This window comes from Cyprinus carpio, chromosome B5, assembly GCF_018340385.1.
Source record: "Cyprinus carpio isolate SPL01 chromosome B5, ASM1834038v1, whole genome shotgun sequence".
NCBI lineage: Eukaryota > Metazoa > Chordata > Actinopteri > Cypriniformes > Cyprinidae > Cyprinus > Cyprinus carpio.
Genome location: NC_056601.1, coordinates 19372680 through 19396563, shown reverse-complemented (window position 1 = coordinate 19396563; position 23884 = coordinate 19372680). Strand labels below are relative to the sequence as shown.

The window sequence follows — 23884 nt, the reverse complement described above, 5'->3', positions numbered from 1 at the left end:
TTCTGGTTCATTAAGTGTTATAGTTATTCAATATCAAACACTAAAATGTTTTATTTTAGACTAGAAGAATTATGGGGCAAGCAGATGAGACTGAGCTTTTATACTAGCTACTTTAAACAGGGAAAATCTTTCAAATATTTGCTGGTTAGTACGGTCCCATCACCCCCTGCTGGTATGTTGTAAATACAGCAGGGTGGTACTAAAAGCAGGGGGAATCCAAGCACGTTCTGGGATGAATGATGACCTTTACCTAGTCCTTTAGTAGATGCTTTTATCCTAAGCGATTTACAAATGAGGACAATGAAAGCAATCAAAATCAACAAAAGAGCAATGATACGCATGCGCTATAACAAGTCTCAGTTAGCTTAATGCATTAGGCCTATGCGTAGCAAGGTTTTTTTTATTATTAAATAACAAATAAGAAAACAGACAGATTAGAAAAAGAATAGAGCAAGCCAGCGTTAGAGGACTTTTTTTCTTTTGTTAATTGGATAATAAATAAAAAGAAAACAAACAGAATACAAAATATTTTTTTTCAAGAAAACAAGCAGTTAGAGTGCAAGTCTAAAAGGGGGGATTTTATTTTATTTTTATTTATTTTTTTAAGAATAGAATTAGAATAGGGTGCTAGAGTTAGAGGGGCAAATAAAGCGGGAAGCGATCTGTTTTTAGCCGATTCTGGAAGATGTTGCTCAGATTGAGTTGGGCAGGTCATTCCACCAGGAGGGAACATTTAAAAGTCCATGAAAGTGATTTTGTGCCTCTTTGGGATGGCACAATAAAGTGACCTTCACTTGCAGAACGCAAGTTTCTAGAGGGCACATAAGTCTGAAGACAGTTTAGTTCATTTCCAAACCCCAGTTTGGGAAACGTTGACATAATACAATGTTTAATGCACTTCTTGTTGTTAATCACAATGAATGGAATATATTTTCTTACTATTTGTATTTGTATATCAGTAATATCAGGTCCATGGTATCGATATCTAAGATTGCACATATTCTCACTCTTTCTATGTGATTATTGAATAAAAGCAGCAGTAGGCTATTTTATCTTCACTATGCAATAATATCCTACAGTTTAATAATATAGGCATCTATAGAGACTAAATATGACGTGATCTTTACATTGAAAGAAATGACAACAGAACTGCTTACATAAGTCAAAAGTGACTGTCACCTTTTTTTTTAACCTTTTTTTTATACATATATTACAGTATATGTAATTACATATTCATATCCCAACATGTTACAGAGCTGTATTGGATTATTATTAAATTTTTCTTAATTGTATATAATAATTATGGAAAGCCCTTTTTTGGTCTCTATGAACTGACGTCGTATGGTCAGAAGTGTTAAGATTCTTGAAGATTTCTATTTTTGCAGTTTTTTTTGGAATAAAATGAGGGTGAGTGTGGAGATTGTCAACATGTTTTCGTAATTTCTTTATTCAAAGGAGGCACGGAAATGGCAGAGAGATATAAAGACTGTCTGTTTCTGTGGCATCAATGATTTAATTCATACAACACTGAAATCTTTCTTCTTTGGTGTTTGCTGTTTTTTGGAGGTAATGTTTGACCATAGAAATATTCATTGAAGAATATCCACCTTTCTTTCTTTCTTTGCTCTGAAATGATAGAACATGCATTACAGCAAGACCTCAAATTTACATATATTAAGAACAGATATTTAACAACCTCCTTTGGCAAGATAAGATGGCTCTTGACAGTTTTGATCAAAACAACAAATATTTCAAAAGAATATCATACACAACTCTTTTTGGTCACAGCCACTGTAATAATTAGCTTACATTGACGTCAAAGTCACTGCTCATAACAGACCCAATATAGTGGAAGATTCTAGTGTTCTCACTTTGATCAACAACTCCTTATTACACCTCAGGTTTGCAGATGCTAACTGCAACATACAGCTTTGTACACGCACCTTAACAAAGACGTACAAAAATCAGTAATTATGACACAGACCATGTCAAACAATTACTTCTGCAGTCAGATAGGGCTTATGGAAATGCATATATGTACTTAATGATGGAAAGACCTACAGTCGAGTGATATAAAGCACTTTTAACACCATGTATGCTAATAATATAATTCTTGTGCCTTTAAAGTTCAAATATTTGTACAAATAATGCATACTAGGAGATAAAGGATTAAAAAATTTTTGGCTGAAAAAAAGAGATCATTTGAACTTTTCCCGTTTAAAAAAATTATACAAAAATATTCCCTTTCCAAGTATAAAAGGCACTTAAGTTAAAAACATTTGACGGAAACAGAAATCTAACCACAGGAGATAAATGCATGTGAATCCATTTACTGTCCCAAAACACCAAAAAATTAGAGATGGGAGGTAGACGTTTGCATGTTGCTTTTCAAGTCTGGATTCACCTTGACTCATATTCTGGCTTTGAATGAACGCATATGTGTGTTTTTGTATGCATGTTGGTATCTGAGGCTTTTACAACAGAAGTGCTGGTATACACAAGTACACACAACAATGAACCTGAATTAATGATATAAGTGACAGTAAACCTCAATTACCTAGAACAGCCAAACAGAAGATTCATCTTCAGAAACAAAAAATTTGTTCATTCTCTATTGCACTTGACAAAAAAATATACAAACACACATGTACAGGTATAAATACACATGATCATGTATAACTATAGAATGATACAAAAGAAGTACTTCATTACAAATAAAATGTCTTAATTGTTCCTTGTCCACGTGGATCACGTTGGAAAAACACAACTATGAATAAATTAAGACTTCTATTAGAGTTTAAGAAGCACCTCTAACCACATATCCAGGCCTTTTTTCCAAACAGAAGAACCCCAGCTCTGAAAAGAAAGAATCTGTCATTCCGAGCTGCTCGCATAGGAAGTTTTCTCCAAAGCTGCTCTAGTTCCCTCTTTTCTTATGTTTAAAGGCTGCAGTCCATGCTTGAGAGGAGATGTACAGTTTGTTGGCCTCTAGGCCAGAGAGAGGCTCTGTAATGCTGCTGATCGGGGTATTTAAGGCTTTCATGGTTGCGCTCTTTATAAAAAGCACACAGGGCCGACTTCAAGGTGGTAATGTGAGCCAGATTTTGTGCTGGGCAAGTTGTAGACCTCCACAATGGGCAGTAAGTTTGGGTCCTCTGTCTGGAAAATGAACTGTGTCTGATGCCATCTGCCATCTGTGATCTGAGAGGACAGAAAAAGTGGAAGCATTAGTTGTGATAATGAGCCCTGCGCTACACAATAAATAAAAAGTTATACACTAGAACACAACATTTTTTTTAATATAATTTTATGCATACCCAGCACTCGTCCTTTATCAGCTCAGGCTCGATGAATCCCCCAGACTCGATTATCTGTCCGTTCCAGGCTTTAAAGTACAGCGCACTAGAGGAAGGTGTTTTGGAGTCCCCTGCTGCCCAAACAGAGACGTTCAGGCAGTGAATGGTGATGATCTGCACAGCTTCAGAGCTCAGGAGGTGGATGAAGTTCATCTGGATCAGACTCACTCCAATCTCCAATCAGGAAAGAAATAACATCATAATCAATTGATTACAACAATGGAACCAAATAAAGGAGAATAAATGTTGATATTGTCACTGAACTATCTTGTAGAGAAATGGACACAAAATGCTGAATTATGGCCATTCAAATTGTACAGAAATCAGTATTCTGCAGGTTCAGATTCAGTGCAATACTGTACACAATGTCACTCATAATGGCTAGTTGTCAGCTTTACAGACCTTGGAAACAGCGACTGGCTTAAGGCAGGTTTGACCTCCACTGGTGAAGTTGCAGGACACTTCAATATTGTCAGAAGAGCAGCCCAGGTTAGGATCTATCCAATAAGTGCCTTTAGTAAAATACAAAATAAAAACAAAATGTTAATGTAGCGTCAGTGATAAAACAATGAAATTTACAATGATAATGTCCAAGAAATATCTCACCATCGTTCAACCTGTGCTCGCATTCAAACAGATCTCTGCACATTCTGGCAGGATTCTCCTGTGTTCCCAGAGGATTCTTGATGCTGTGGATTAGGGTGCTGAGGTAGTGAAGAGTCTTAAAGATCTGGGTTCCCTGGTCCAGCATTAGAAGCTCAGTGTCTTCATACGTCTGTGGATTGGAATGAAACAATTCAGGTCTGTGTCAGTGATGTCCTGACATAACGTTAATGATCCTTATCTAACCTTTAATCAGTGCCATGAAATTCAATGTATTAAATTTATACAAACAAATGTCTGTAATTTATGATTGTTTATGCATTCAAATTATATTAAAGTGAACAGTAGTATGTTGAACATTGTTGGCACTTACCTCGGACCGTAAAGTAGAGCGGGAATCCTTAACAACATGTAAAGCAGCACCAAGAGCCTCATTTTCCTAAGAGATGACAAAGTAGAGCAGGAATGTCAAGGAAGTTGAAAGTAAACTGATTTTAATATGAAAAAAGTTTATTAGATCAAGTCTTTAATCAATTCATAATATGTGGTGTATCGGCTGTCATGTAGGTGGTGTTGTTTTAAATTTTATCATTGGTGGACAATAACAGAGTATTTTTAAAAATTCTTCACGCACCTGTGGTCTTAATGACAACTTGAACACTTAAGTAAAAAAATAATGGAAATATCATGTAAGTAGACAAGTGGTCAAGTGAAAATAGCACAAGTACTTTTTGCATTGGTTGGTTGTTTTTTTTTTAATGATAAAATAACCTGTTAAATTCAGAACAGGTTTTTAAATCATTTTTTGAAGTGTACCTTAATTCTTTTTTTTTTAATGTAAAGTGCATTTACATGGCTTTTTTGACATATGTTTTTCAGGCTGGTTCTCATGAGAGCATCTGGTGATTTGGTTTAGTGCTCACACTTCACATACTGTGACCCATTAAATATAGCTCTAAAAAATACTTAACAATAGTAATTATAGTATTATTGCACTTTATTTAGTTTTTAAACTTCTTATAAAATAAATAACAAAATAATAAATAAGGTGTGATAATACTATTATATTTTAAAATAAAAAATGCTTATTAAATAAAAATACAATTATTTTATTGTACACTTATAGGGATAGTTCATCCAAAAATTTAAATTCTGTCATTAATTACTCACCCTCATGTCATTCCAAACCAATAAGTCCTTCATTCATCTTTGGAAACACAAATTAAGATATTTTTGGTGAAATCCGAGAGCTTTCTGTGATGCTCCATAGGCAGCGAGGGTACTACCACAATCAAGGCACAGAAACATAGTAAGGACGTCATTAAAATGGTCAATGTGACATCAGTGGTTCAACTGTATCTTTATGAAGCTATGAGAATACTTTTTGTGCGCAAAGAAAACTAAAATATCTTTATTTATCCATTCTCCTCCGCGTTACCCTAGCACTATTTTGGAGACTACCATGCATACATGCATACGTGCAGGAAAAGCACAAAATGGCGCCCTAGGGTGACAAGAATTGTTGACTTAAGTTGTTATTTTAGTTTTCTTTGCGCACAAAAAGTATTCTCGTATAGCTTCATAAAATTACAGTTGAACCACTGATGTCACATGGAACATTTTAACGACGTCCTTACTATGTTACTGTACCTTGATTGTGATACTTGCATTGCTGTCTATTGCAGGTTCAGAGAGCTCTCGGATATCATCAAAAATATTTTAATTTGTGTTCCGAAGATGAACAAAGGTCTTACAGGTTTGGAATGAAATGAGGGTGAGTAATTATTGCTATAATTTTCATTTTTGGGTGAACTACCCCTTTAATAAATATAATGCTAATATTTACTTTTTCCTTTTTTACAGTTTTATTTATTATATAAAATTGTAACATTTTTAAACCTAAAATCAGCAAGCTTTTATTTTGGCAGGTTGCTGGGAAGTAAGTACAGTATATGCACTGCTGGTTTTTGTGCTGCTGAGTCAAGGGTGTCAGAACAAGAAATGTCACAGTTTCACGTTTTGATCTGCAACTGGCAGCGCTTATTTACCCAGAGCATTTTTTTTAATTTGGTCTGCGCACCTCTAAAGTGCGGCCCTGTACATTCATCATAGCACCTGTAGCTTAGAGATACTCTAGCTCTATCAAGATCTTTTAGTGTCATGGACTTCAATTTCTTTAGACAAAGATATATAGTACAAGGCATACTTACATGAGAAAAAGATACACCAGGAAGCCCCTATAAACCAATGAGGGATAAAGAAACAGAAAGCATTGATTACAATCAGCTTCAGCTAAATGCAACTCAAGCATGAAACATACTACTCACATGGTTGTTAAAATGCATCAAGACTACTTACTGGAGGTCCAGGTGGTCCACGAGGACCTGGAGGTCCCTAGTGGAGAATGAAAAGAACATTTTTATATTGGTTAAATAGAACCACTTAATTTATCTAAATGTAAAAAGGCTAGTAAGTTTGAAGGGCATTGGGGAAACATACCCTGGGTCCCTGAACACCCTGTTTAAAATAAAAGGAGAAACATAAAATGTAATTTTTAGTAGGTAACCCTTTTCAACCGTGGATTCACTTGGAAATCACCTAGAATTTGTAACCTCTAGATTCTTACCATTTCCCCTCTATTTCCTTTGTCTCCTTGTGGCCCCTAATACAAAGAGATGAAAAAATGGTGTTTTTCAGAGTATGCGCCTAATTAGAAACCACCATCAAGTTACCTTAAGTGACTCATATCATACATACTGGGTTACCACTGGGCCCAATGATACCAACGGGTCCGATGGCTCCTTGCATACCCTTAAAAGAAGAAACACCTACAGTAGTTGCTGATCAAGAACTCTTCATCCATCTCATTTAGGTTTTCAGGACAGTTCTCACAGTGGTACTTACCATTAAACCCTGAGGACCCTTTGGGCCCTGGATACCCACTGGGCCAAGGTCTCCGGGAGGCCCCTGTGAATGATAGAAACACTTTGGTCATAACTGTTTGGCCTTACAATATCAGAATACAGAAAATCATTACATCACAGCTTTTGCTTGGTTATATTGCTTGACTAGCTCTCTTAAAACTGCTTAAAGAAGCTATTTTTCCTTGTAAGCTATAGTGCTTGTACAGCTGTAATGAAATGCCAGCTTGCAATGTTGGCTTGAAGGCTTAGCATTAAAGTAAACAATAACTGCTTGCCTGATTAATTGGATTTTGGTATATCATATAAAGGTGCACTTTCCTTTCAGTTTATACTGTTCATTAATCACAAGACCAGTCACTGATATATTTTATGTAAGCATCATTAAATATGATTAATCACCTAACAACTTTACTTAAACATATTTGATCTGTGGTGTAATCATTGCACCTATTAGTCTCTTTGATAGTTTTGGTAAATATTATAGAAGACACCATTTTTCTTCTATGATGTGACATTTCCATGTAAAACAGGATATTTACCTAGAAAAAAAATATAGGTAGAGCCTCTATATGGCAGTTTGAAAATGGGCCTGGTAACACCAGTTAAAAAAGGACATGGAGGAAGTTATTACATTTTGAAGAAAGATTGTGAAGACAAACTTTTTTTTTATTTGGAATATTTAAATGAATCATTCAGAATAAGACATTTAGATTAATCATTCAATTACATTAAAGCAAACAGGATCAATTTTGATCATCGAAACATAAGCTGACTTTGCATACTGTATATGCTAACGGTGGTGCAAAAAGAAAATTTACCTTTGGTCCAAATATTCCAAGAACTCCGGGAAATCCCTGTTCACCAGTATCACCCTAAAGAAATATATTAACAGATAGATGAAATAGATGAAAAAAATAAACAGATGACAGTAGTAGAATAGCATATGACATTACTCTTCAGGAAGTGTTAAAGAAATGCATTGTCATTCATTCATCAACTGTTAAATAGACTGAAAACATGCACATATACTACCATTTAGAAAGTTTAATGCCAAATGAATACTTTTATACAGCAAAGTTGCAATAAATTGATCAAATGTAACAGATCAAATGAGACATTTATAATGCATTTATAATTACGGTTTCTACATATGTATTAAACAGTGCAACCGTTTTCAATAATGATAATAATAAGACACGTTACTAGAATGATTTTGGAAGGAGTAAGTAACACTGAAACTCAAACTACAGTATTACATAGAGCTATGTAAGAAGTTACTGTCCCACTTTTGGCAATTATGTTCTTTGTTTTATTCTCAGAGGCTCATTATTTAAACAAAAGAGATCACTAGAGCAGCATTCATTGGTGTGTTTGGAATGGATCAATTGTCAGAGAAGCAATACTTACAGGTTGCCCTTTGACCCCTCGGTCACCCTGTTTTCCAGGAAATCCCATTCCCCCATTCAATCCTCTTTTGCCTGGAGGTCCAGTTTGGCCAGGGATGCCCCTTTCACCCTAAGTCAGAACATCGAGAAATATTTAAGCTAAAACCAGCTAATATTGTTATAGATGCAGATAATGATGACACACACAAACATAAAGAACAGGTCACCATATATGCATACAAGCAAGGTACCTTTGGCCCAAAAGAGCCTTGAATTCCTGGCAGACCTGGTACACCTGTGTTTCCTTGAGGACCTGGTTTTCCATGTTGACCAGCCTCCCCATCACTTCCATGCTCGCCCTAAAGTGCATAACAAGGAAAAAACAAATCAAAACATCACACACAACAAAACACACCTGGGCGATTTCAAGTGTTACATTGAAAACATTGAAAATTACATTCATTGTCTTACTGGCATTCCTTTAACTCCATCTTTCCCACGGGGTCCTTCTACCCCAGGGTCACCCTCAAGACCCTCACGACCAACAACTCCTCTCGGGCCAGGGAGACCAACAGGACCCTATGTGAGAAACACAACTGTTTATATTAACATCAGCTGTAGGTTCTGTCATGATGTAAGAAAAACTTACAGCGGAGCCTCGATTTCCAGATTCACCACGTGGACCATTTTTGCCTTTTGCACCCTAAAAAAATCAGTTATTCAGTTGAGATGGATATTAATTGATTTAAAATAGAAGTGCATTAAACAAAACAAAATCCACAATATGTTTGTCTTGGTAAAGTCTTACTTTATTGCCTTTGGATTCTTTAGGCCCTGGAAAACCTTTTGGCCCTGCATTTCCCTGTGGTTATAGACAGAGAAAATAAGATGAAGAATATATATATTTTATATTATATATAGCTCAGTTTAAAGCAGGGTTATCATTGTTAATTAAAACGAAAGTGAAAACTAAAACCATAAAAAATACTTTGATTACTTTTAATAAAATAAACATGGAATAAAATTAAATATAAAAAATGTACTAGATTTATTTTTTAAGCTATATGCTAAGGCAACATTTTTCATTTCACTTTAGTTTGTAACTAAATAAACAAACTAAATAAACTAAAACTACACAGACATATTTAAAAACTAATAAACAAATACACAACAAAATCATAAAAAAGTAACAAAATTAAAATAAAAACAAAATACATTAATAAAATCTAATTCAAAATGTTAATAAAACTATAACAGTATAAAGATGTCATTATTGGTAGATTCACTCACAGGGAGTCCAGGAGCCCCTGGATTTCCTCTTTCCCCAGGAACACCTTCGTGACCTGAGATTTACAAATCGAGATTCAAAATTGACATAGAATATACATTTAATTAGTGATCTATTCTGGAATTATCTAAAAATACATTTCTAAAATCAAAACTCACTGGGTATCCAGGGTCACCTGGCTGTCCCCTTTCTCCTCTGTTGCCAACAGGTCCCTAAACCCCAGTGAAATCCAAACACATTGATCAGGTTGGCATAGGGCAGGTCGATATTTTTAATTTCGTTTAACAGTTAACCGGTTAAAATGAACATCCCTAGGCTGTAGTAGTAAATCTCCATCACCTGCTTTCAAATAGAGCAGAATTTAATACACAGGGCCGTAGTTCACTGACAAGCTACGTAATATCGTGTTCATAATCACAGATGAATCACATTTGATAATGAACGTGATATTGTGTAGCTTGTCAGTGATCTACGTCTCTGTGTTTTAAATGCCACTCCATCTGAAAGCATGTGATGGAGATTTACTACTAATCAAAGAACCGGCTTTGCTGAGTTGGTTGGCATCCACAATTTTCACAAAACAAAGCAAAAATGTGAAATAAATCTAGTGGACTGACTCACGATGTCACCTAAAGGACCAGGTGGACCTTCAACCTTCCCGTCGTCACCTGGCTCTCCCTGAAAAGTATAGAAATTGATTTCAGTATTGATTTCTGGATTTTTCAATCAGGTATAAATTTGACCTTGTGCTATGGATATGCATTACTTCCAAAATTAATTTGGATTTTTGGAAAAAGAGTATTTGTTTTTATTACACAAATACAAAGAACACTCCTTTGTTAAATAAGCTTCTGGTTATAAGGCCTTTTAATTTTTTACCTTGTCACCTTTTGGTCCTGGGGATCCCATTGGACCTTGTGGTCCTTGATGACCCTGCAGTAAATGAGGAATTAAAAGAAGAAATAGTGGAGTATGGAACCATTTGAGCGCTTAAAGACAGTCAACTAACTTTAACAAGCCTTAATAACTTAAGAAACTCATATAATGTAGAGCAGCTGTTTTGATTTTGTACCATTTTTTTTTTTTTTGCTGAGGTAAAATAAAGTCTTATAAGGTACGTCTATGTTAAATAACACTTACTTCATATCCCATTAAACCTGGTTCTCCATGCTGACCCATTTTTCCCGGAGCACCCTGAAAATTATAACCATAGGATCAGAGTTAGCTTCAGATAGCATAATCAGAAACTCCATTCTCAATTCCAATTAAACTTTACATTTTCTTTAGTGTATAATAACATAAGTATCAGCATTTTCTGCGGTTTGTCGATGATGTAATACAAGATGGTTAAAATATATCTCTGGCAAAGGAAAGGCTATTTCAGAGAAAAGCATTTGTAATTATTTCTTTCTTCTTACAATGACATCATTAGACCTTTTTAATCAATAGACCTTAAGGCGTTTTGGTTTGCACAACTGAAATGTTGAACATTCAAAACCATTTTTTTTTACCATAAACCCAGTAGTTCCTCTGCTTCCTTTTGGCCCGATGAAACCCATGGCAGCTTGTTCTCCCATTGGTCCAGTCTCGCCAAGGTGACCCTGGTGACCTTTGCTGCCCTGAATTGAAATTAAGCACTCTTTATACTCTACATATGGACACACACACACACACTGATATCTAATAATAAGTACTGAGAGTAGTGATGGCTAACCATGTAAACTAAAATAGCATAAATGAAATACCTTCTCTCCAGGTTTTCCCCTCTCACCAGTTTTTCCAGGCTTGCCCTCAGGGCCCTGAAATTATATAACAGAGTTGACAAACTGCAAAAATGAACTGAGAGTGTTCTCTGAATGAACACATTCAGTGTGACTAATGGCTTTAATCAATCAGAACTACCACAAGGAGGTGTAGTTTGTCTCTGCTGTCATCCAACATCACTCAGTCTTCAATAAAACCTTAAAGCATTTACTATGAGCAATAAAGTGCTCTAGAGTGAAACAGTTTACACCAGTCCTGCTGAGAAACTGCTGAAACCAGTTCAAAACTTATCTAAAACTTTCTACAAATAAAAAAAGGGAAACCAAAGAAGCTTGACTAGCTGAAACAAAGAAAAATAGTTAATACCAATTTTTTTATTATTTTTTAAGCAGGCTTAGATGTCCTTTATTATTATTATTATTATTATTATTTTTTTTTTTTTAGAATTGAATAGTCAGCAAAATATTAAATACACTATTTCTTTTTCACTGATAAATCCACAAAAACAATAGCACTTTGAGTGTAATACACATGAAGACCTTGACAAAATTATCTTTTATTTTGTACCTTGACACCAGTTAAGCCAGGATCTCCGACACGGCCTTCTGTTCCTTTAAATCCGATTGCTCCTTTTTCACCTGTTTCTCCTTCCATACCAATGTCACCCTTTTCACCCTAAAGATAACAACACCTATTGAAACTTAATAAAATCCAAAGCAAACAAACATAACGTCTACTAACATTTTTAAATAAAGTGATCATGCTTAAATTTAAAAAAAAAAATGTATTTGGTATTTTTTGGACCTTAGCTCCATCAGGGCCACTCAGACCAGCCTCCCCATCAAGCCCAGGGTCGCCCTAAACAAGAACTCCATTAAAAAAAATTCACTGAACTACTTTAAAAAGACACAAATGTATACTTTAATCAGAGAAGATGCCATATTTAGCTTGACATAAATTAAAAAACAAAGCTGTGAAGGACAAATGTGTTGAGTTTCTAGGTTGCACAAAATAAACCATCCCTTGTGAAAAAGAAGTACACTTTAGTCATACTTTTAAAAAGAGCACTTGTTATGGAAATAATACATTTTTGACAAACAGATAAATGAAATAATCAGAATGAGCTTTTTCAACTTGAGGATGATCTCTAAAATTAAGCCTTTTTTATCCCTGACAGATTGGAAAAGGTTATTCATGCATTTATGTTTTCGAGATTAGACTACTGCATCTCGCTATGTTATTGAGATCAAAATAAAATTTTAGATAGATTGCAGATGGTCCAAAATGCAGCTGCAAGAATGCTCACAGACACTTGTAAATTAGATCATATAACCCGATGTTAAAATCATTGCATTGGTTGCCTTTTTCTTTTAGGATTAATTTTAAAATCATATTATTTGTATTTAAATCTCGACATGGTATAGCATTGTATATTCCGGATCTAATTCAGGAACAAATGCCAATGAGATCTTTATGATCTCAATCACAGAAACGTCTTGTTGTTCCTCTGCCTAAGATGAAAACTATGGAACAGCCTTCCACTATATATTAGGGAGGTACAGTTTAAAAGCCATCTGAAAACATATTTTTTTATGATAGCGTTCGATTGGTAGCAAAGGTTGCTAGTGCCATATGTGTCTCTTTCGTCCTTAATTAAGATAAATTTTGATTGTTCTTTTAAGGTTTTTCTTTTTACATTTATTAGATATTATTAGATACATGGTTATGATTATTTAAATATTTTCCTCTCCTAATTGCTTTATTGTTTGCACAGCACTATATGGTCAACAGTGTTGTTTTATACAGTGCTTTAGAAATACATTTTAAATTTTAAATGTAATGTTTTCGTACACTTAACTGCAATTAAACAAATATGTATTATAATAAAATAAAAATGTATTATAATTTAAATGTATTTCAATTCAATTAGCTAAACTTTCGAGAGTTTTTCTGACCCACTGAAGCAGGACTTAAGTAAATCTTTAAATAAATTTGTAATTATAGATTTGTAATAAAGTTGTATATAAAATAAGTGTACTTCTTTTAAGCACAATAAGATTATTAAAACATCTTTTACAATGTACAATGATGTGTACTGTATAATGTATTTTTAAAATCTACTTTTAAGATTTGAAGCACACGTTCAATATAATTAAGCACATTTAATTATAGCACATAAGTTCCTCAGTGACTGAATGATTGTCACTGAGGTATACAACAGCGAAACCCACTGAACTGACAGTAATGGCATCTCTCCTGAATGAAGGCTATTACGCCTAGCAAAATGAACCTACTCGAGGTCCAATCAAGCCTTGCTCTCCCATATTCCCAGGAGATCCAGCAGCACCCTAAAAAGTGTGGAAAAAAGTTTCAGCATAATTAATTTGTACTTCGTATAAAACATCTGCATATGATCACAGTAACCTCCCTATGGTAAATTTTGGACATGACATCATTACTAATCAGCATTCAGTAAAATGCACAGCATTAGAAAACACAGCAGGTGTTTCACCTTCTCTCCTGGTTCACCTGGTAAGCCTCGCTCCCCAACCTTTCCAGGTAAACCCTGTCACACAAACCAGGAAACTAATGAACATGGACTGTTTCAATTTCTGTATCTTATTACAGTCTTTGGTCCCTCACAGCTAAGAAAACATGTGGGAATAATAGATAGGTAATTAGAAACAAAGGGACAATGTGGGACAAAATCTGTTTCTTATATCGGTTTCATTCGTTAAAAGTATTTTAATTGACAAAGCCAAGCAAAGTGTTTTCTAGTGCTTCCTGAGGACATTGTAATTGTATACAGGAACCACAACTAATCTGGCATTGACTAAATTAGGACATAAATAGAACTGTTTAGCACAAAAGTAGTGAGAAGAGTAGGACAGAGGGGTACAATAAGAAATAACACAGCTGGAAAGAGCTGGAAAAATATCAACACATATCTGAATATTATGGCAAGAATCTTACCACTGCTCCAATCTCACCCAATGGACCTAATACTCCCGATGGCCCTTGAGGACCCTGTTAAGAGACAGAAAACATATGGCTGTCATATCAGCTACTGAAACGATACAAATCTGTACACTCTTGTTCAAAAGACTTGTTACACTAATAAAAAAGGCTGTAGTAATATATATATATATATATATATATATATATATATATATATATATATATATATATATATATATATATATATATATATATATATATTAGATAGATAGATAGATATAGATATATATGTATATATATATTGTTACAAAAGTTCAATTTCAAATAAATGCTATTCTTTTTGTTCATCAATGAATCCTGTAGAAAAAACTTTGTTATGCATTCCACTCTTTAGTAAGCTGCACAACTGTTTTCGTCACTGATAATGTTTACTGAGCATCATATCAGCATATTTCTAGAGGATCATGTGACACTGAAGAGTGGAGTCACATCACAGGAATTACATGAATAAATTAAATTATAATATTTCACAATATTATGGCTTTTACTGTATTTGATCAAACATTTGCAGCCTTGGTGATTGTTAAAAAACGTTTTGAAAAATCTTACTGACCCCAAACTTTTCTACAGTGGCGTAAGTTAACCTCATATTTATCATTGCCATTTAATGTAGACTGGCACATCATCTCTGTATTTTTTAAGCAATGTTTGATGTGATTTTATAGTTTTATTTAAATACGACATTAAAACAAAAGAAGATATTCTGAGAAATGTCTTAGTGTTTTTGTCCAAACAATGGAAGTCAATGAGCAACAAAACTATTTGTTCAACAACCTATTTGCTACTCTTCCGAAACAACTTTCCAGAGCATTTAATAACATTAAGCCATAGCCAAATAGCTATTCAGGCATTGTTTTTGCAAACTCTTTTCCAAACCTGGCTCCGTTCTGGTACAGAACAGTAACTTATCACAGATCACTCAATTCCAGATGGATAAAATCAAGTCCGTTTGTTTTACTCAAGAATAAATGCTCCCATTAGTTGTTACATCACATTGACATCATCCAATCTGATATGTCACATGTAATGGTACCATTTTAATCGGATCTGAACAGTGGAGGGGAACAAAGTCAGTTATTAAAGGCTTAAATTTCGGTCTGAAATTCAAAAGACTTGGAATAGATGGACTGCTTCATGAACATTTTATGGTGTTTTTTTGTCGTTTTGGAGCTTGACAGTCCAAATCCTCATTAATTATATATGAATGATGTACTTACAGGTTCTCCTAAGATGCCCTTTGCGCCGGGAGGTCCTGTTGGCCCTTGAACACCCTAGAAAATGGATATACATATTTAATTTCAAAATGTATATATTATAAACTTTTTTCCAATTATTCTTTTATTATCAAAAACTGTGTATCAAACAATCAATTACTCACAGGAAATCCAGTTGGTCCAGTTTCACCCGTTTCACCAATTTTACCCTATTACACAAGAGAGAATCTCAGTGTCCCTGCATCTGCTCACTGGGGCAGGTCCCAGTTCTTTACACTTAAAAGGTGCATAGTAGTACCATAAGAGTATATATTACTATCTTAAGGGTACATACAACTACTGTAAGGTACAAATATGCACCTTTTGGGCATAAAGTACAAGGTACAAGGTACAAAGATGTCCCTTTGAGGATACTGCCCCAGTGACACGCTGTTGTACAATTTTTTGCACTATTTTTATTTTATTTTTATTTATTTTTTTGATAAGTGTCAAAATTTAAGAGATATAAAACTATAATTTTACCATTTGTCCATTGAAGCCTTGTTTTCCCAGTGGGCCTTCAGGACCCTGCAGAAAGGGGACAGTCACCAACTCTTTTCCATTGCAACAACCAAATCAAAATATTCTTTATTCTGTTTGATCAAACCAAAACCAAGTATTTTGCAAATGTTTTGAGACAATTCTGAAAAAAAAAAAAGTTTCCAGCATTGTAAGGTTGATAAAATGTTGTGCTGACAATTTAGATGTGTTTCATATGTTGTTTTGTTCTGTGGTAGGGAAAATGCAGTGCATGCCAGCATGGAGGAAGTCAAGTACTTCATCTTGAAAAATAGCATTGCATTACTACGCCGCTTTCAACAAACACCATTCACTTCATTTTGAAGTTACTGACATCTCACGAGAATACAATTACTAAGCTAAATGTTTCAAGATCTCAATATTAAGCTGCCAGTGAAGATTAATATCAAATTAATCATATGCAGCCCTAACTGTGCTTATAAACAATAGTGAAAACAAGGAAACAGTAATGTCTTTAGTCCAAAAAGGTGACTATTAATGATGTTTAGGACTATTTTCTAATCAGTATCATGACTGTAACTCTAACTTAGCTCTACTAGAATCATTGCTGAATATTTCACCTTCATTCCCATCACTCCTTTGTCTCCGACTGGTCCGTCTGGGCCCGTCGCACCCTGTGTAGAACATGGAGAGATGAAACTGGCATTATGGAGCAGACACATATGGGTGTAAAAAATTAAAATAAAAATAAAAAATTAACCAAACAGCAGAGGGCACACTTGTACAGACAAAGACATCAGTGGTGATACTCTGGGTCAAGAGAACAAGTTTACTATTATCACCTAGTGTAACTAGCAGATATACAGTATAGCATTAGTCAAAGTTTGACAAACCTATATCACATATAGACAACTAATTCAGAGTAATTTGTATGACTTATGGTCTTGAACGAGTCAAATCTCCAGCTCACCAGGGGCAAAAACCTGAATGAATGCAGCTTTGGCCTAAAGACTTCTGTGAAACATTAGCCTTTCACATCATGGAAGTTCAGTCAAAGTAAAATGGAAAGCTGCCATTATATTTCCATTGTGATGACTCATAAGCCTTATGAAAAATGTAGAGCCACAGCTGGGTGATCTCTGACTTTGAGGGATTTCTTTGTCTGGAAGGTGGAAACAGTGATCAATGGGGATATTATGATGGCTGCAATTGCTGTGGCTCCTGCTGAAGAACAGACGTGTGGTTCTCCTCTGACAGAACTTGCTTTTGAAGGCCAGTGCAACACTGCTGCCTCTGTTCTTCTGATCTGAAGTCATTCAGCAAACCTTTGACCTTTCAGGGGCTAATGACAACATTTGGATTGATTGGAATCAGGCCTGGACTGAAACTTGAATCATAAAAAGGAAGTAAAAATAAAACATCAGAATCTGCATCCTAATTCTGAATCCTAATTCTAAATAAAAGCCCTGCCCTTGTTTCAGTGGCAATGGTTTGTAGATTTTTAACAAAACTTCAGCTGACTTTGAGTAGCATTTTTCGGTAACACTTTATTTTAAGGTGTCCTTGTTACACACTTACTATTATAACAACAATAAATTATGCATATTTACATGCAAGTTACCCTAAGCCAAACCCTAACCCTAATAGTAAGTACATCTAGTTAATTAATATTACTCAGCACTTAAATGTATATTTACACTGTAACAAGGACACCTTAAATAAAGTGTAACCAATTTTTATTTGTATTCTATGCTGATATAGTTACTGTAAAACTTAATAAGTTGTTTTAAAACAGTAAAGAGTTTTTTTTTTCCGTCCCACTAGCATCACCAAATTGAACTTCAAAACCTACGACTGGTTTCCTGAACATTCTCTGATATTGGTTAGAAAACCGAAATCACTAAAAATCACATTATTGGTAATCAGTGTTGCTGTGTTAAGCTGATTGGAATGCTCATCAATTGTTATTTACAATAAAACTAGCTGCATTTACAATGAAACTAAATTGCATGTACATTCAATTAACTCCACCAGCATAAAATTAATAAAAAATAAAGCAAAAACCCCTTATGTGCATTCTTTCATCATTTTATAGAATCTTTCTGTGTTGTAAAAAGGCCATCTTGCAGTGTTGCAATCACAGCTTCCTAACTCACAAATACAAACTTTCAAGGAGGACTTGAATGCCTCAGAAGATTTGAGGATTTGAATTGATCTGACAGCATGCCCAATGCACTTTTAACTTTATTATCAATATTTCAAATTATTTTTGATTTGTCTGTGAGGTGAAAAGACTTTTTATTCCTAAGTAAATTACATGAATATTGGCCTCCAAAGAGCAATGAGATAAATGGATCTGTCTGTGGGAACTAACAGAACTGAGCGTTTTGAAAATGACAAGGCTCAAATCCCAGACCTCCACGGTTTCCATCAGTGTTAATTCAGTCCTAACTGCCATTCATCTTTTGTTTGTTGAAGGATTAATGTTTCATTTGTGATGGTAAATTAAGTTTATGATATCTGTTTTTGTAATGCGAGTAAAGACAGTTATGAGTGCTGAAATTTCTGATGGGAAGCTGGAAAGCAATTAGAAATTGTATTAACACATTATACAACATGAACTTATGTAAAATTCATTAGGAGTGAAGCTTCAATGCAAATGTCAACACTAAATCATAGTGGACCGTATTAACTTTCATAATGCATGTTCCTGGTCTTATTGTGAACAATATATCAATGCAGGTTATTGCAAAGAAATAGAAACAAAGTTTAAACAAACTAAAATAATAATACTCAATTGCTCTTTTCATGTAGGCTGTGCAAGCTATTGGATAAGGTTAACCTAAAGCCAGTCAGGTAATAGAAAGATAAAATCAACCAATCCTACATTTTTCCTCATCGAATATTGTGTTTCTCTTTGAAATATGTTGACTTGAAGAGTTTTTTGAGTGTTCTTATCTGCTGAGAATCATCATAAATCTGACATCATTGACACAATCCGATCTCCAAGCTTGGGACTTTCCCATCAGTACTTGAAGACTGAACTCTTAAGCAACCCCCACAGGTTCCCATTACCCATAACCTATGACACACACTAAAACTTAACTTTCACAGCAAATTTGAAATGCTCCAAGCTGCTCATGAGTATTACCACTTCTCCACAGCTGATCGGAGACTGTCTTTTGTTTGTCCTCAACTCTCATGGCTCGCTTTGGTTTGGAACAGATCCCTGTGGGTGGCACTGATTTCTTCATTGTGTTAGTACTGTTTCACTTCTAAAGAAGTCTAACTGCAGCTGGACTTTATTTTTAGAGTTTTTTAAGAACATTATGTGAAATAGATTGTTTCCCCAATCATTGACAGGTTTGTCCTAATGTTTTGTGCTTAAGCTTTGTAGACATTATCATCATTGTGGGGGTTATCATTACAGTTGTGGGGATAAAACTAAAATACAGGAAATTTGAATGTTAATGTGGCGTGTAATTTTTAAATTTTAATAAGGTTTTAATGGTAATGTAATCAGAGCTGATGTAAAGATACCATCTGTCAAGCTCTTCTGCCATGATGCTGTCACTGACTGTAAATATAAAGGAAATATAGCCCAGTATAGCTTCCAGTAACCACTGCGTTAGCAGGACGCAAAACTATCCAAAGATGAAAGAACTATATGCAATGCAAAACACATTACAGGCCTATGTGAACTTGAATGGCCTCCTCTAAGAAAAAAAATCTTGAGTATACAGTGATAACTATCTAGAGAGATTACAAAAATATGTTAATTGAATAGAGTAGTGAAATTAAGACTTCTGCTGATAAGCATAGCTTGAACATTATACTGTGTTACTTACAAAAATATGTCTTGCTTTTAATTCTTGAGCATTTTGACTTTCCAAAGCACATGTTCATGTAAGGACCATCATTACTAATAGTCAAAATGATCAGTTCTTACCCTTCTGCCTTTGGGTCCTCTGGTGCCGCTGAGACCCCTAGACCCGGGAGGCCCCTGGAAACACAGAACAGAGTCCTGAATCAGGCAGCAGGAGAACGTTCCCTGAGAAATTCAGTTAGAGCTGGCAAGAGTCTCTGGCAGGCAAACAAACATCTCTTGACGCGATTACAACTACAGGGTGAAAGCTCTGTCCTTCAAAGGCTGGTGTTTATGTTTGTACTCCGCTGACTTTTTGCCCTCCTCACAGGGTCATCAGAGTGCATTCAAATGGTATTTCCTGCCAAACGCTTGCATGACATCAACATTTGTGTGAAAAGAGCAAAGAAGCCCAAGGAGTTGTCAGGTTTCATTCAGTAGGCCGCTAATTATGCTAGTGTCTGAGTCTATCATCAATCTCCATGGACAGCTCTAATGAGAGAATGTAAATAGTGCTGAGTGGAGGCAAAATGTTAATTTGATTACTAAGTATAATGAGACAGACTTGGCCAGTTATGATGTTTCTGTAATCTGGATTTACCTAGAAAGATTCAGACCTGACGACGGCACAAGACGTGGAAATTACCACAGAAAAGTGTAAATGAAGTCAGTTTATATATACTGAATACATAACATTGACTTACTGGTGTACCTTCTGGTCCAGATGGGCCTCTCTCACCCGGGGCCCCAGGGTGTCCCTAAAACAACAATCACAGGCACATCATTATAGAACAATCTCTATTACAAGAACTAATCTCTAAAAAACTCTCACTCAGTTGTATTTGTTTTATTGTTCCGTTTCAACTGTACAACTGTACACCATTGCAAGTTAACTTGGTAGTGTGGTAATTTAAACAAAAAAGCTTGTGATTATTGTGTTATTATTAACATATTTGTGCAGTATAGAAGAAAGAGCTCTTATAAGCATGATGTAGCAAACTACACTGAGAACAACTCTGATGTTGTTTGTTGGCCAGCGCTCATAATTAACAATGGAAATGAAGACAAAACTTCTTGGAAAGAATGGAAGGTTGCTGTTGGAGTTCTTTGGAGTGGCTTGAATTTGGTTTCAACTTTGACATTGTTCCCTAACCACTTTGCGCAGCAAATGGCTACAATTTCCTTATGTCATTGAAAGGGAAATGACTCTTGCAGTGGTCTAGCTGATTATCTCATGAATGGAAAATGGCTGATGAGGCATTTTCCCACATACTACTACTTTCCAACCATTGTAGCTGTGATCTGTGTGAGTTATAGTGACTGCCCAAGGTTAAGTGGGTATTAGAGTTCCCCTGAGAGCAGAGACGAGATCCAGACTTACTCCTTACCATCGCTCCCTTTTCTCCAGGTGGTCCGGGCAGACCCATCTCACCACGATCTCCCTGAGAGCACAAGAAACACATTTAAGCCAAACAACACAGCAGAAGATAACAGTAACATCAAGGAAAGACAACATTGACCATGATACAAAACCAACATAAATGCCTGATGACTGATTTAAAACACATGCCATATATAAACAGGAACCAAGATTAATCTGAATTTAACACTATTACACATGGCGGAATGCCGTGAAACTGCAGTGAAATGGATTGCTGACCTTTTCTCCAGGAAACCCCACCTCACCGACAGGTCCGACAAAACCAATAAGACCCTATTGTGCACAAAGAAATAAGGAAAAATAAACTCAAAGATTATTAAATCCAGATTAAAATGCATATAAATATAAAGAAGTATACAAAAAATCCCTTACCCTCTCACCAAGCATCCCAGGATTTCCAGGAAATCCAGGCTCTCCCTACAGCAAAGGGACAAGATTTGCAAACCCATGACTCAGATGTAAATGTATTCATTAAAAACATAACAACCTCTAATAAAGGGGACTCATTCACACATTATTGGGAACAGAAAAAAGTAAAGGGTGTTTCTTCAACTATGACACTATATTGACACATAATTAGGTTTTATCCAACATTAGTGTACTTGTTTACCAAGGAGACAACAGCGTCAGTGAAGAGCTTGAGATGAAATAAGACACATGTAATGTGTGAGAACATGAAAAATTTAGGGCAAATGTTATAAACATAATATTTGAATTGTGTTTTACTTCCATTCAAGTTGTAATTTAGTCAAAAATGCACAATGTGTAAAAATATTATTTGATTGTATTTAGAATACATTTATGAAATTAGTCTTAAATACTACATTTATTAAAAACTATTTTATAATTTTTTTAAATTGTTATTAAAATGTCATTTTCATCACAGAATGGTATTAACTCTATAAAGCCAACTGTATGCAAATTTCTATCAACATTATTAAAACAACATCTACTACATTCTTTCTGTTGTCTGATTGTTAGTTTATACTTTTTAGCAAGTAAAATCCTTGTAGTATAATTGTAAAAATGTCCAACTTCAGTTCATAATACATGTGTCTTTTTGTTGTGAAATATGTACTGATTTTTGTAAATGAAGTAAACATAACTTTTAAAAATAACTTTTATAGTACTATTTCAAGATAAACACTTGCTGGACAGAACTAACTTTGGTTTACTTGATTATACATACATCACTTTTCTTTCTTTCTTTTTATTTTTTTAGAAAAATCATGTTGAAATGTGAGTATCAAACATGATTAACAAGCTTTTGAGGAACATTTACTTCAGTCTCTCAATCATCATTATATTGCATTTCATCACATTACTACTACAGAGCTAAACATTTAAATATCTTATAAGGCCTATTGGAAGATACAGAGTGACAACTGATATTTTTATTTACAGTATATAAGTTGTTTATGTAAGGAGTCAATTATTGCACTTTTAACACGGTTACCAAACCTCAAATATTGCTCAGATGTTGCATTTAAAGATATTCATCAGGTTTTTGTCCTTAAAATGCTCTTGTGAGTAGGATTAATTTACTACACATCTCATCTAACACCTCCATTGCTAATTCAAAAATGACATTTTAGATCTAGTAACGGAGGCTTGAGCCATTTATAGCAGACTAATACAGTTATAAATAATTAATAATGAAGTTATTAGACAGACAGAAGGATAAAGAGATTAAGCATGAGAGAAATACCTGAGTCTGTGCACCTCTCTATAGTGACTGGCAGCAGCATTTCTGCTAATACTGCTAATACAAACTGTAAGTTTATCTGTTTTTATCTGTTTATCTGTTATCTTATTGTTTACTATACGTATTTGCTTGGTCATTTTCATTGTGTGTTTTGGTTCTTTTGTTGATGTAAGCTGTAAGGACCTTTGCAATTACTGAAATCGTTTGGCGAAGTGATATGGACATGTTATGTGGTCAAGACCTGCCTGGAACTACTTTATCCGTGTGTTTCCCTGAAAATAATTGCACACCTTGGAACGTTTGTCAACCAATAAGATTCAAGCATTCAACAGCCCTGTGATATAAACTGTTATAAAGATCTCACTGATTTACATGACCAGCTATCAGAATTGAATCTTATTTCTGTCCATCAGTAACTGCAACAAATTGAATATATTTTGGGCCCCTGAATAAAACATATCTTTATGAACTCTGTTTTCTCCAATGCCATACTACAGGTGCTGGTCATATAATTAGAATATCATCAAAATGTTGATTTATTTCACTAATTCCATCCAAAAAGTGAAACTTGTATATTATATGCATTCATTACACACAGACTAATATATTTCAAATGTTTATTTCTTTTAATTTTGATGATTATAACTGACAACTAAAGAAAATACCAAATTCAGTTTCTCAGAAAATTAGAATATTACTTAAGTCCAATACAAAGAAAGGATTTTTAGAAATCTTGGCCAACTGAAAAGTATGAACCTGAAAAGTATGAGCATGTACAGCACTCAATACTTAGTTGGGGCTC

At 34.8% G+C, this 23884-nt stretch overlaps 1 protein-coding gene across 2 annotated transcripts in view; it reads right to left on the bottom strand.

Moving 5' to 3' along the window:
- Positions 1-1429: 1429 nt before the first annotated feature.
- The window catches only part of col27a1b (collagen, type XXVII, alpha 1b), a 74319-nt gene continuing 51864 nt past the window's right edge, over positions 1430-23884 (bottom strand). The window contains exons 24-61 of one of the 2 annotated variants that reach the window (XM_042724746.1): positions 21750-21794; positions 21597-21650; positions 21325-21378; positions 20641-20694; positions 20021-20074; positions 16692-16745; positions 16075-16119; positions 15717-15761; positions 15556-15609; positions 14294-14347; positions 13833-13886; positions 13615-13668; positions 12125-12178; positions 11888-11995; positions 11302-11355; positions 11068-11175; positions 10697-10750; positions 10436-10489; positions 10178-10234; positions 9717-9768; positions 9559-9614; positions 9077-9130; positions 8918-8971; positions 8740-8847; positions 8520-8627; positions 8291-8398; positions 7702-7755; positions 6864-6926; positions 6717-6770; positions 6586-6621; positions 6459-6476; positions 6318-6353; positions 6170-6196; positions 4333-4398; positions 3963-4131; positions 3759-3868; positions 3318-3536; positions 1430-3201 (exon numbers count right to left, since the gene is read on the bottom strand). In XM_042724746.1, the coding sequence (XP_042580680.1) occupies positions 3055-3201; positions 3318-3536; positions 3759-3868; positions 3963-4131; positions 4333-4398; positions 6170-6196; positions 6318-6353; positions 6459-6476; positions 6586-6621; positions 6717-6770; positions 6864-6926; positions 7702-7755; positions 8291-8398; positions 8520-8627; positions 8740-8847; positions 8918-8971; positions 9077-9130; positions 9559-9614; positions 9717-9768; positions 10178-10234; positions 10436-10489; positions 10697-10750; positions 11068-11175; positions 11302-11355; positions 11888-11995; positions 12125-12178; positions 13615-13668; positions 13833-13886; positions 14294-14347; positions 15556-15609; positions 15717-15761; positions 16075-16119; positions 16692-16745; positions 20021-20074; positions 20641-20694; positions 21325-21378; positions 21597-21650; positions 21750-21794 (2649 nt within the window). In that variant the 3' untranslated portion in view covers positions 1430-3054. Of the gene's footprint in view, positions 3202-3317; positions 3537-3758; positions 3869-3962; positions 4132-4332; positions 4399-6169; positions 6197-6317; positions 6354-6458; positions 6477-6585; positions 6622-6716; positions 6788-6863; positions 6927-7701; positions 7756-8290; positions 8399-8519; positions 8628-8739; positions 8848-8917; positions 8972-9076; positions 9131-9558; positions 9615-9716; positions 9769-10177; positions 10235-10435; positions 10490-10696; positions 10751-11067; positions 11176-11301; positions 11356-11887; positions 11996-12124; positions 12179-13614; positions 13669-13832; positions 13887-14293; positions 14348-15555; positions 15610-15716; positions 15762-16074; positions 16120-16691; positions 16746-20020; positions 20075-20640; positions 20695-21324; positions 21379-21596; positions 21651-21749; positions 21795-23884 lie in introns of those variants that run through there. The other variant, XM_042724747.1, reaches the window with a different exon arrangement.